We start from the raw sequence: 12,479 nt of genomic DNA, 5'->3' as shown, positions 1-12,479 counted from the left end.
AGAGCCCTGAAGTGTGAAGTGCACTTAGTGCCTCTGAGAAGAGGCCTGCAAACCAGTGAGGCCAGCAGAGTGTTTTAAGCCTCCTGGTCCCAGACTTGAACCACAGTCGACTAGGTGGGAGTTCAGCGATGTAAACCATTATGCCATCCACGAGTCCCATGATTCCGGTTTTTCACTTGAGCAATTACAGACGATGTGTACTACAGGAGGTAGGGGGTTAGGAAAGTGATATAGGTGTAGAAATTTAGGGGTCATGGAAATCAGGAATCTAACCTTGGACATGCTAATATCCAAAAGGAGAAGTCAAGATGACCATTTTACACAAGAATATGTGGAGTAAGAGAGAGACAAATTTGGTAGACATCAGTGAATAGACATTTTAGGCCATAAAATGGAATTCACTGGATTTACCTAGGAGGTGAGCACAGAAATGGGCTTAAGGGTCAGGTTGGAATAGTCTAGTATTTAAGGTCTAGAAAATGAGGTGCAACCTGCCACTGAAGCAAGAGAAGCAGGAAGAGTGGGGTCTTAAAACCAAGGGAAGAGAGTGTAAGAGACAGGAATCACACGGCCAGCAGGTGGCATGCTGGTTAAAGTGATGGACTCCCACATGGCCAACTACAGTCTGAGTCCTAGACCTGACGGTCTGTTCTTGCTCTCTCTCTCTCGTACACACATGTGCCCTAGAGAAAATTTAAAATAATAATTAATTAAATTAAATAAATCATTCTTTAAAAAAAAATAAAGAGTGATCCAGTCAGGGCAATTCATTGAGAACTTATCAGTGGATATGTCTTTGGGATGATCACTGGTGATCTTGATTAGAGGTTTACCTGCAGAGTGGTGGGGCCAAAAGACGTAATGGAGAAATTTCAAGAACAAGTGGAAGAACTAGAGCAAATGAGTCTTTTTTTAAAGAGTTCTACTAAAAGAGAAACAGAGAAACAGAGAAACGGGGCAGAATGTGTAGGGGAGAAACAGGAACTCAAGGAAGTGGGATGATTAACAATGCACTAGACAGGAGAGACTACAGTTCGCGATGGCCAGAGGTAGAGAAGGGAGGATGAGAATCAGACAAGCAGAGAGACTGGCCATGGATGATAACAGTAACAGCAAAGGACCGGGATGCAGACACAAGAGCACTAGCAGGTAAGGCAGGGAGAGAGGCTAGACACTTCCTCCTGGTTGCATTTTCTCATCAGCATTGGGGTGAATGAGGGGATGATTAACGGTTGGGGAGACGGGAGAAAGTGTGAGTGGCTGAACACCATTGGTCCTTTCAAAGTCAGTGGTCATGAATTTAAAGGAAGATCCGTCAGCATCTTGGTGCGTTTTTCTTCAGCCCTGGAGAACTGTCTGGGAATATACAGGGGGCAGACAGAGAGGAAAGGGAGTCGCCATCCACATCCCATGCTTGCCACTGTAGTTGTTGATGAATGCACATGTGCGGGGTTGGCAGGTGGTGTGGTAGTTAAGGTGCTGGACACCCACATGGTTGACCACAATTCGAGTCTCGGGCCTGGTAGCTTGCCTTTTCACTTTCTCTCTCTATCTCCCTCTCTGGTCAAATAATAACAATAATAATGGATAAAGTTAAAGAAAATAATTCTTTAAAAATTGCACATATGCATGCAACAAATTTACTGGAAAAGTTTACATTTACTGTAACAGGATTTGACCTATTTGGCCATGAAAGAATCATCTAATTGTATCACACTAACTCAATTTACAGGGAAATAATAAAACTAATAAAAATAACCCTCTGAGAGAAATCTCGCCTCCAAACATACATACATATATATGTGTTTATATAACATATACACATATATATGTATGTGTTGGGGGCCTGCAGGTGGCATAGTGGTTAATGTGCTGGATTCCCATGTGGCCAAATGCAGCTTGAGCCCTGGACCCAGCAGCTTGAAGCTGGGTGTGATCCCAAAATCCTGAGAGGATAATGGAGAAGGGATTATGGCATGGCCATCCCCCCTGGGGTGGGGGAGGGGGTGACATCTTGCTTTCTGTCTGTCGCTCTCTCTGGCAAAGCACACATGCAATATAGCAAAATCCCCTGAAAAAAATTTTTAAAGGTTATTTATTTCTTCCATTAGAAGAGATTCAGAGACAGAGAGAGAGAAAGCACCCCCAGGAGTCTTGATGCCATGATCCACCCTCACCCTCAGCCAGCCCCAGATCATGACCACTTATGTGTACTGGTGTACTCAAGGTCGTCTCTGGATATGAACCCCAACCCGTCTCATGTTGGTCAGCCTTACACAATGTACCATTTTACCACTATACTACTATCCAGCCTCTGGCCTCATCCCATCCAAAAATTAAGTCCTTTTCTTTTCTTTCTTTCTTTTTTTTTTTTTAAGAGATTTTTACTATAGGGTACAGGTGCTTGCTTGAGAGACAGAAAGCTAGAAATCAACCCCCAGGGGTGATGGCTATGCTGCAATCCTTTCTCCTCCATTCTCCTCTCGGGATTTTGGGCAAACACACACAGGCACCCAGAGTGAGTTTTGAGCCACCAGGTCAGGGACTCTAACTGCAGTCAACTACGTGGTAGTCCAGTGACATAACTATTATGCCATCTGCTGGTCGCATATTAAATCCTTTTCTAAAAATATGTCTCACCAATGGTGAACAAAGCAGTATGAATAGGTGAAACAAAATTAAAGCTTGTGATGCTTTTAAAAGGTGAGCAAACAGGCACAACTATAGATGCCTGAGATCCCAGCTACATAGGATCCTGAGGCAGAAGAAGGATTGCAAGTTAAAGGCAGCCTGAACAATGCCTCGAGATCCTATCTCTAAATAAGCAAATTAGTAAATAAATAAGTGGGCAAAATAAATAAGCCAAGACAGCTTGCAGAGACATATATAAGTGCTAAAAAGGGCTTTAAGAACCATGTGACCATATCTTTTCACTTGAACTAATGAGTCCCCTGAGATCGATGTTAACTCTGGGTTAAGAGAGAGAGAGAGAGAGAGAGAGAGAGAGAGATTATGGCATATGGAGAGAGATTGCATGGTAGCTTTATTTGAGTTAGAATTAGTTGTGGCTCATTTGCTCAGGGATGTTCTTCTCATGGAGCGTGATGCTGCATTCACAAAGGTTAACATCAAAACAATAAGTGTAGGAAACATCCAGTTTTTCAGGTTCTCCATCTGCAAAGCAGGTGCTTTCTTCTCCCAGGATCATGACAGTCAATACAAGAGCACTCTGTGTCCAACTACTGTGCTTTCAAAATTATCAACCATGGCGGGGAGGCCCAGAACCCTACAATCAAAAATGCACAGAAGAAACACCATATAAAACGAATCAGTTCCACCTGAAAATAAGGTGGGAGGACCGAGTGATACACCAAGAGTGCCCATAAAATCTTAACAGGAGAATTAAAAAAAACCGAGTGAACTCAATTTCAACTATACCAACATGGTATTTTAAATTGATCTACTCCATGATACAATTTGGATGAATTAGTACCTCGTTTCATAAACATTAAAGATAATTAATATGCGGAATATTTTCTCTCAATCCACAATTAAGAAGTATGTTTTATAAGCCAGTAATAAGATAATTGTGTAACAGGATCTTACACAGATGTTATCTACTTTAATGCTCCTGACAGCTTTGTACAGTAGGTGGCCTACCTGTTTCACAGAATACAGATTCAGAAAGCTAATAAATAATCGAGGTGGAATTTGGCATGAAGTATACATTCACAAAATAAACTTGTGGCAAAAGATTCCCAAGTGGCTCCGTATAATTTTAAAAGACATCAGATAAAATTGGTGCACAGCCAAACACTTCTAAGTTATATAATTGTATTGAATAAGCAGTTCAAGTAACACTGGTTACTTGAATGCATTACATGGTCTAAAAGAACAGAATGCATTACATGGTCTAAAAGAACAGAATGATCTGATTTATACTTGTTTATTTCAGAATAACAAACAGTAACCAAAACATGCATATACCTCTAAGGCTTGGGGACTGTAACTGATAGCTTATAGAATGAGGCAAAATAAATGAAGCAGACCCATAAAGTAAAGAAGTTCTGTAAGAGGCGGAAAAAAGAATGACTACTTAAGGTGGGAGCAAAAGAAAGGAGTTCCTGGAGAAGGTCACTGTGTGTTTTCAATGGGTCTGTAGGGGCCATTAAATCAATAAGGAAATCAAATACTGAAGAATAAATAACTAACTTGGAGGAAACAAAGGACTCTCTCCAGAAGCAGCACTAAGTACACACTAAGCATTTCAAATCCCAATCAATACCTTACCACAAAAATGTCTCCTAAAAAAAAAATCTTCAGTGGTTTTATCACTATAAACTGCTATTATACTCAATTTTTGGAATCACAAGCTTTCCATTATTTTCATTTTTATTTTTAATAAACTTTCTTGGTCTAAAAGAACAGAATGCATTACATGGTCTAAAAGAGCAGAAAGATCTGATTTATACTTGTTTATTTCAGAATAACAAACAGTAACCAAAACATGCATATACCTCTAAGGCTTGGGGACTGTAACTGATAGCTTATAGAATGAGGCAAAATAAATGAAGCAGACCCATAAAGTAAAGAAGTTCTGTAAGAGGCGGAAAAAAGAATGACTACTTAAGGTGGGAGCAAAAGAAAGGAGTTCCTGGAGAAGGTCACTGTGTGTTTTCAATGGGTCTGTAGGGGCCATTAAATCAATAAGGAAATCAAATACTGAAGAATAAATAACTAACTTGGAGGAAACAAAGGACTCTCTCCAGAAGCAGCACTAAGTACACACTAAGCATTTCAAATCCCAATCAATACCTTACCACAAAAATGTCTCCTAAAAAAAAAATCTTCAGTGGTTTTATCACTATAAACTGCTATTATACTCAATTTTTGGAATCACAAGCTTTCCATTATTTTCATTTTTATTTTTAATAAACTTTCTATTCATTTTTTTAAAGTTCCTCCATTTTTATTGTCTTGCTCAAGCTACCAAAGATCACTCAAAAGAACAATGAAGATATTTGATTAGGTGTCCATTTAACCAGGAAAATCATGCTTTCTGATCATGCTTTCTTTAAATCGCAAGATCTAGAGGTTGTTTGCCTATACCCTCAATTGTATACTTTGAAAATTCTCTTAAGTATTAACTTTCTAAAACAGGAGCAAGATTAAGTTGCACCTGTACATTTATATCCTGCCAGCAGTACAGCATAACCGTCAGGAACGTGCGCTCTAGGATGGGCCTCACTTACTCTCTGTACGCCCCTCTGCAAGTTACTTAGCCTCTCTGTGCCCTGATTTCCTTCTCTGTAAGATAACTATTATGGTACTGTTGTTGCTGTAAGATAAATGAATATAATGTTCAAAATACTTAGAAGATGGGGTCAGCAGGTGGAGTGGTGGTTAAGACACTAGACACTTCCACATGGCCAACCACTGTTTGAGTCCTGGACCTGGTGGCTTGCTTTCTCACTTTCCCTCTCTCTCTCTCTCTCTCTGTGTGTGTGTGTGTGTCTCTGGTCAAACTAAAATACATGAATGAATAAATAAAATTAAATAATTCTTATAAACAGTAAGTAAAAACTAAAGGAACAATTATCAAAGGAATGCAAATTAAAAATGAAAATAGGTCTATAAAGAGATCTGTACTCATCATTGCCAAAAATTAAAAAGCAGCAGGTGAACAGATAGACAAAACATGAAATTCCACCTGGTGCTAGAAGGGAACGAACTCTTGGTACATGTAACAATGTGTACGGATCTGGAAAAGGCGCTCAATGCACATGGGGATATCAAGATATGAACTCGGAGTGTATGCTTTTTTTAAAATGTTGTTCCTTTTTTTCATGAGAATGGGGTGGGGGAGAAAGACAGAGAGACAGGCACCCTCAACAGTCTCACACTGTGATCCTCATCACTCCCTCCACAGGCCTTTCCATGCAGCCAGGGACATGGCTGTGCACAGCACTTGAGTACAGGTTGACCAGGAACCTGAACCTGCCATATTCCGTATGAATGTGGTGTTACTTGAGTGGTGTATTACCACTGTACCACTGAGCCACCTCCAGAATGCATGCTTTTAACCCTATGCCATGCTACTGCTGATGCTGTGCCACTGAGCCGCCTCCAGAATGCGTGCTTTTAACCCTATGCCATGCTACTGCTGATGTGGTGCGTGAGGTGGCTGGTCATAGTCAGATGCTGCTACTGGAGTGTGAGTTCATAGCATCCTTTTGTAATTCAGCATCATTTATCGAAGGCCATAAAATGTTTATAATTCTTTGATCCAGTAATTCTTTAGTACAGAACGTCAGCAGTGTAACGATTCAAAATATCTAAATGCCCCCAAATGTTCTCTGATATGTTATTTTTTTTCTTTTTTTTTTGGAGAGGTTTTCACTATAGGGTGCATGTGCTCACCAGAAAGACAGAGAGACAGAAAGTGAGGAGTCACACACACACCCCCACACCCCCAGTGGGATGGCCACACCTCAATCCCTTCTCGTCACACACACCCCCCACCCCATTGGGATGGCCACACCTCAATCCCTTCTCCATTCTCCTCTTGGGATCTTGGGCACACACGTACACGCACCTGGTGTGTTTTAAGCCACCAGGTCTGGGACTCGAACTGCGGTCAACTACATGGGAGTCCAGCCACATAGCCATTATACTAACTGCTGGTCCTTCTAATATGTTATTTTAATGGCCTCTTTTACTACACAAATTCGACACCACAAAGCCCTGTTGCATCCTCTGAAGCATTTGATATTGGCTAACTATTCCATCCTTCTTAAAACGCTGTTCCCTCACCTTGGTGCTACCATAACCCTAAGGTTTTTCTCTAACATTCTCCTTTTTGTTTTCTTTCTGCTCTTGAACTATTTGTCCTTCCCAGAATTCCATTTTTATTTATTTTTTCCCCAGAAACTATATCCTAAACAAATCATACCCAAATCAAATTGGTAGCCCTTTTCTTTATCATGGGTTCCAAATCCCTAATTCCCACAAGCTGCCGGATGTCCCATACATATCTCATACATGTCCAGAACTGAACTTACTTTTTCTCTAAAATCTTTTCTTCTTTTGTAACTTCTACGTGCAAATCATAACCACCCACTTAGTTCACCAAGCCAGTGACTTGGCAGTAATCTATGATTTTTCCTCTTCTCAGAGACTTGCCAGTTAAATTCTGTCAGTTCTATGGTGTGAAAGCACCTGAACCTCTCCATTTCTGGTCTCACGGTCTCCATCCCAGTTCAGGCCTATAATCTTGCCTACAATACAACAGTCTTCATCCAACAGTTACCTGATTGGTAGTTTCTCAAATGTACCCACTTCTTTCTTTGGCCTCTTGGATCTGGAATATGCTGCCTGGGCTATATGACGATGCTCCCCCCACCACCACCACCACGCACCAATAAAGTTGTTTTCAAATCATGCCAAAATGTTGGAGGTAGGTAAACCTTTTGCTTAGCGTGCTGGTTCAGAGTATCAATTTTGAGATCTTATAATTCATTTACTGTGGACGCTGGGGTAAGTCACTGAACTTCTTTAAGGCTCTATTTCCTAGTGAGCAAAATGGAGCTATATTATCTCCTTAGTTTTGTTATGAGGACTGATTGAGCTAACACAGGGAAAACACCTGGCACAGTGCCAGTCAATATTTATCATATATTTATCAGTGTTGGAAGGCTTTTGTCTCTTGAGAAAAAAAAAATTTTTTTCCCATTTAGCCAAACATTTTCCATTTAACAGATGCTTAATAACAGACCCTGGAATAGATGTCCATCCAGATTATCTTCATACATGTATTTTTAATAGACTACGCTTTACAACAGTTTTAGATTCACAGTACAACTGAGTGAAAAGTACAGAAAATTCCCATATATCCCTTGACAATGCACACAAACAACTCCCCCACTAGCAATATCCTGCCCAGGGTGGTACATGTGATACAATCAAGGAGCCTAAATCAGCACACCCTTATCACCCCAAATTCAGTTTACACTGGCTCTACTTGGCTACTGTGCATTCTGCGGGTCTGGATAAATGCATAACGACATGCCACATTGGCATCCACATTGGTGCCATACAGAATAGTTTCACTGCACTAAACATTCTCTGTGCTCAGTCTATTCATTCCCCCATCCTCTCACCCCTAACAACTACTCATATTTTACTGCCTCCATAGTTTTTCTTTTTCCAGATGATTATAGATTAAGTCATACAGTATAGTATTATCTCTTTCAGATTTTTTTCTTTCATTTAGTAATATACATATAAAATTCCTCCAAATTGTTTCAGGGCTTAATAGGTCATTTCTTCTTAGCACTGAGTAATACTCCATTGTATGGATATACCACAGTTTATCTACTCACCTACTGAAGGTCATCTGGGTTGCTTCCAAGTTTTCATAATTATTAATAAAGCTTCTATGAATATCCACGTGCAGAGTTTTGTGTGGACATGTTTTCAAAGTGGTTGGGTGAATACCAAAGAGCACAATTACTGGATCATATAGTAAAAGTATGTTCAGTTTTGGTTTTTTTTTAGAGGATTTTCACTACAGGGCGCGTGCGCTCACCAGACAGACAGAGAGAGACAGAGAGACAGAAAGCGAGAAATGACCCGCCAGAGGGGATGGCCACGCTGCAATCCCTTCTCCTCCACTTTCCTCTCAGGATCTTGGGCATGCACACACATGCGCCTGACGTGGGTTTTAAGCCACCAGGTCCGGGACGCAAACCATGGTCGACTACATGGAGTCTAGCAACAAAGCCATTATGCTAACTGCTGGTTCCGAGAGTATGTTCAGTTTTGTAAGAAACTTCCCATGGCATAATGGTTACATCGTCAGACTTCCATGCAGTTTACTGCAGTTCGAGTCCCAGACCCGGTGGCTTAAAACTCACATTGGACACATGTCTGTGAGTGCCCAAATCCTGAAAGGAGAATGGAGAAGAGACTGAGGTGTGGCCATCCCCCTATGGGGTGATTTCTCACTTTCTGTCTCTTTGGCGAGCACACACACTCTATAGCAAAAAATATCTCTCTCAAAAAAAAAAAAAATTTCTTAACATACAACCTGTCAAATTGTATTCCAAAGTAATTGTACCATTTTGCATCCCTACAAAGAATGAGGGCTTTGTTACTCCATATCCTTGCCAGTATTTTGTATTGTTGGTGTTTTGGATTTCCACCATTCTAATAGGTGTATAAGGAATCTTCCAAACTTTGTAGCTAATGTGTACTATGAAAAAACTATAAGCATGGATTTCAAACATTCTTTGCATCAAAATAAATTCATATTTTAATTCTACTCTTCCACGAACTTTTTGAAGTACCCTCATACATGTGTGTGTGCAAAATACATAAAACATATATATTTTCAAATATACATAAAAAAGTAATATTCACGCTGTTTTTTAAGAGTATAATATTAGAGGATGGCAGGTGGCGTGGTGATTAAGGGCACTGTACTCCCATATGACTGACCATGGTTTAAGTCCCAGACCTGGTGGCTTGTTTTCTCACTTTTTCTTTTTTTTTTTGGAAAGGTTTTTGCTACAGGGTGCGTGTGCTCACCAGAAAGACAGAGACAGACAGAGAGAGACAGAAAGCAAGAAATCACCCCCTGGGGGGTGATGGCCACACCACAATCCCTTCTCCATTTTCCTCTCGGGATCTTGGGCACGCACGCACATGTATCCGGCGTGAGTTTAAGCCACCAGGTCCGGGACTTGAACCACAGTCGACCACATGGGAGTCTAGGGATGGCCATTACGCTAACTGCTGGTTCCTATTTTCTCGCTTTCTGTCTCTCTCGTGCTCTATCCCTCTCTGGTCAAATTAAAATAAATAAAGTTAAATAAAATAATTCTTTAAAAAGTATTTTAAAAAGAGTATAAAATGAATATAATGAGATATAATATTATTGCAGAAACCCTGGATCTTTTAGGAAAATTGCAGGATGAATGAAACAATGTTGTTATTAAATATACTAGTCCCTGCCACTGTGATTCCGTAGAGCAATTATATAGCCTCAGTCGAAACCAGAAGAAGCTAAATTATTATAATTTTTTTTTAGGTCTTCGCCATAGGGTGCATGAGCTTGCGGGGAATGGGGGGAAGAGAGAGAGAAAGTGAGAGGAGTGAGAAATCACTCCCCAGCATGGATGGCCACGCCACAATCTGTTCTAGGATTTTGGGCATGTGTGCACATGTGCCCAGCGTGATTTTCAAGCCACCAGGTCCAGGACTCAAACTGTGGCTGACCATGTGGGACCAGAAGCCAAAGAATTTAAAAGTCAAACATGCAGAAATGTCTACCGTATTCTGGGTGAGGCAGGGTGAAAACTCTCAAAAATTTAGCCCCCCCAGTCCAGTTTTACCTGGCCAACCTCAAACTTCCCTGATTTGTTACACTAAAGTCAGAGATTTCTGTTGAATTTCTAGATTTTGAAGAGCAGTTCGGAACCTGTAACATCAGTGGCTTTCTCTGAGGACTTCATAGCTTCTGTGAAATTCTTTAACAGAATCCATTTTTTTTTTTTTTGGAGAGGTTTTCACTATAGGGTGGGTGCGCTTGCAAGAAAGAGAGAGACAGAGAGATAGAAAGTGAGAAATCACCCCCCAGGGGGATGGCCATGCTGCTGCAGTCCCTTCTCCTCCATTCTCCTCTTGGGATCTTGGGCACGCGCTTGGCGTGAGTTTTAAGCCACTGGGTCCGGGACTTGAACCAAGGTCGACTTGAACCACGGTCGACTACGTGAGAGTCCAGCGACATAGCCATTACGCTACCTGCTGGTCCCCAACAGAATTCATTTTCAACCCACAACAATTTAAATACTGTAAGAAGTGTTTTTAAAAGTCTCATGGAAAATGTATTGTGAAAAAACGGTGCATGGACTTAAAAGAAAAAAATCCAACTTGTATTTTAATTCAATTTCTCTATGAAGTGTTTCCAGTCCCCTTATATGTGCCAAATATAACTTTAAGGGAGAGAAAAAACGGGAGTGTGGGGGGGAAAAGAGAAGTCCCCAAACACAAAAATTTCAGGGATAACCTTTCACAAAGATAGTAGAAACTATACTTCCTCAAATGCAAAATGCAAGCTACAGCAAGCTTCATTTGTGTAAAATAGAAGTGAGCACTTACATTCAAAGAAAGACATTCAAAGATACACCTACACACACACACACACACACGTGTGCGCGGCTTACACAGGAGGGCCCCTAGCAGAAGGCTTGGAGTTGGCTCTGCAAGTCCTTGGTGCCTGCACCAACGAAACGCTGGCGCACCAGCTCCTGCCAGGCGCTGCTCCCACTGCTCTAGGCACAGCTGTGAGGACGGCAGTGACACTCCCAGGACAGGTAAAGCAGTCTATGCCTGGCCACTCCCCAGGGTGCTGAAACCAACCCTCCCTGTAAAGCCACATTTAGGGGGACAAAGAGAAAGGTCTACAGTGATTACTGACTGCTTAGCATTTTTTTGTTTGTTTTTAAAGTTTGGGTTCTTTCTTAAACTTGGTGCACCGGTTGAATATTAATTCAAGTGATCGCATCTCTTTCTCGGCCCTGTGGAAATCTTTCGGCCTGGAACGGTTCAGGCATTCTGCATAAACAACAGCTTTTGATCATGTTGCTTGAAAAGTGAACCGTAGTAAAGAACGAAACATCCGTTCTCATTACACAGGAGAGTTACAGAGCGGCTTCCACCTCTTTGGGTGGAAGTTACAGAAATAATCTCGTCTTCTCGGTGGCAAACTTCGCTTTTAGAAATCTTAACTGTTAAGACGATGAAAGAAAGTTTACCAGAGTTTTTATTACCACTATTATTTTAACCGGGAGGGATGTGTAAAGAGGGCCACTGCCCCCCCCTCCCCCCCCGGCCTTTCATCCGGAAGAAGTGGCAAACCAAATCTTCTTTTCTTTTCCTTTTTCATGGAAAACGATCCCAACTAGAATCGCGCATTAAACCCATCAATCTCAACAGCAGCCTCGATCCTCAGACTGTCTGTCCCCGGGCAAAGCGCCCAGGCATCAGCGCAGCCTCTGCCACAGGTGGACGCGATCGCCCTGGAGTCCTGGCGTCCCGGGACCCGAGCCACGCGGGCGCGCTCGAGGTCCTGGGCTCTTTGTCGAGAGGCCGGGCCATCCCGGTCCCCCGTCCCTCCCCCATCCCGGTGTCCGGGTCCCGGGCTCAGGCCACATGGCTCCGGCTCTCGGGTCGCCAGGTCCCCGCAGGGCGCGTCGGCCACACGCCACCGGACCCACTCGGCCAGGGGCTGGGCTTCCCGGGGGCCTAGGGCGCCGAAGTCCGCCCCCATCCACGCCTCCCCAGCTCACCGCTTTGAGATCCAGGACGCCGTCCTTGGCCTCCTGCAGCAGCGAAACGAACTTGGTGGTGAGCAGCCCCAGGCTCTTCTCGTGCCTGCTGCTGCCGCCGCCCGCGAGCTGCTGCGGCGGCGGCTGCTG

General features: G+C 42.4%; 1 protein-coding gene across 1 annotated transcript in view; it reads right to left on the bottom strand.

Moving 5' to 3' along the window:
• E2F5 (E2F transcription factor 5) overlaps positions 1-12,479 on the bottom strand; it is a gene marked incomplete at its 5' end in the record, with an annotated part of 31,144 nt that extends 18,665 nt beyond the window's left edge. Inside the window, 1 exon segment of the mRNA XM_014589901.1 lies at positions 12,351-12,479. Within this exon segment, the coding sequence (XP_014445387.1) occupies positions 12,351-12,479 (129 nt within the window).

Source organism: Tupaia chinensis, unplaced genomic scaffold, assembly GCF_000334495.1.
Source record: "Tupaia chinensis unplaced genomic scaffold, TupChi_1.0 Scaffold000388_1, whole genome shotgun sequence".
NCBI classification, from domain to species: domain Eukaryota; kingdom Metazoa; phylum Chordata; class Mammalia; order Scandentia; family Tupaiidae; genus Tupaia; species Tupaia belangeri.
This window is presented reverse-complemented; position numbering and strand designations above follow the sequence as displayed.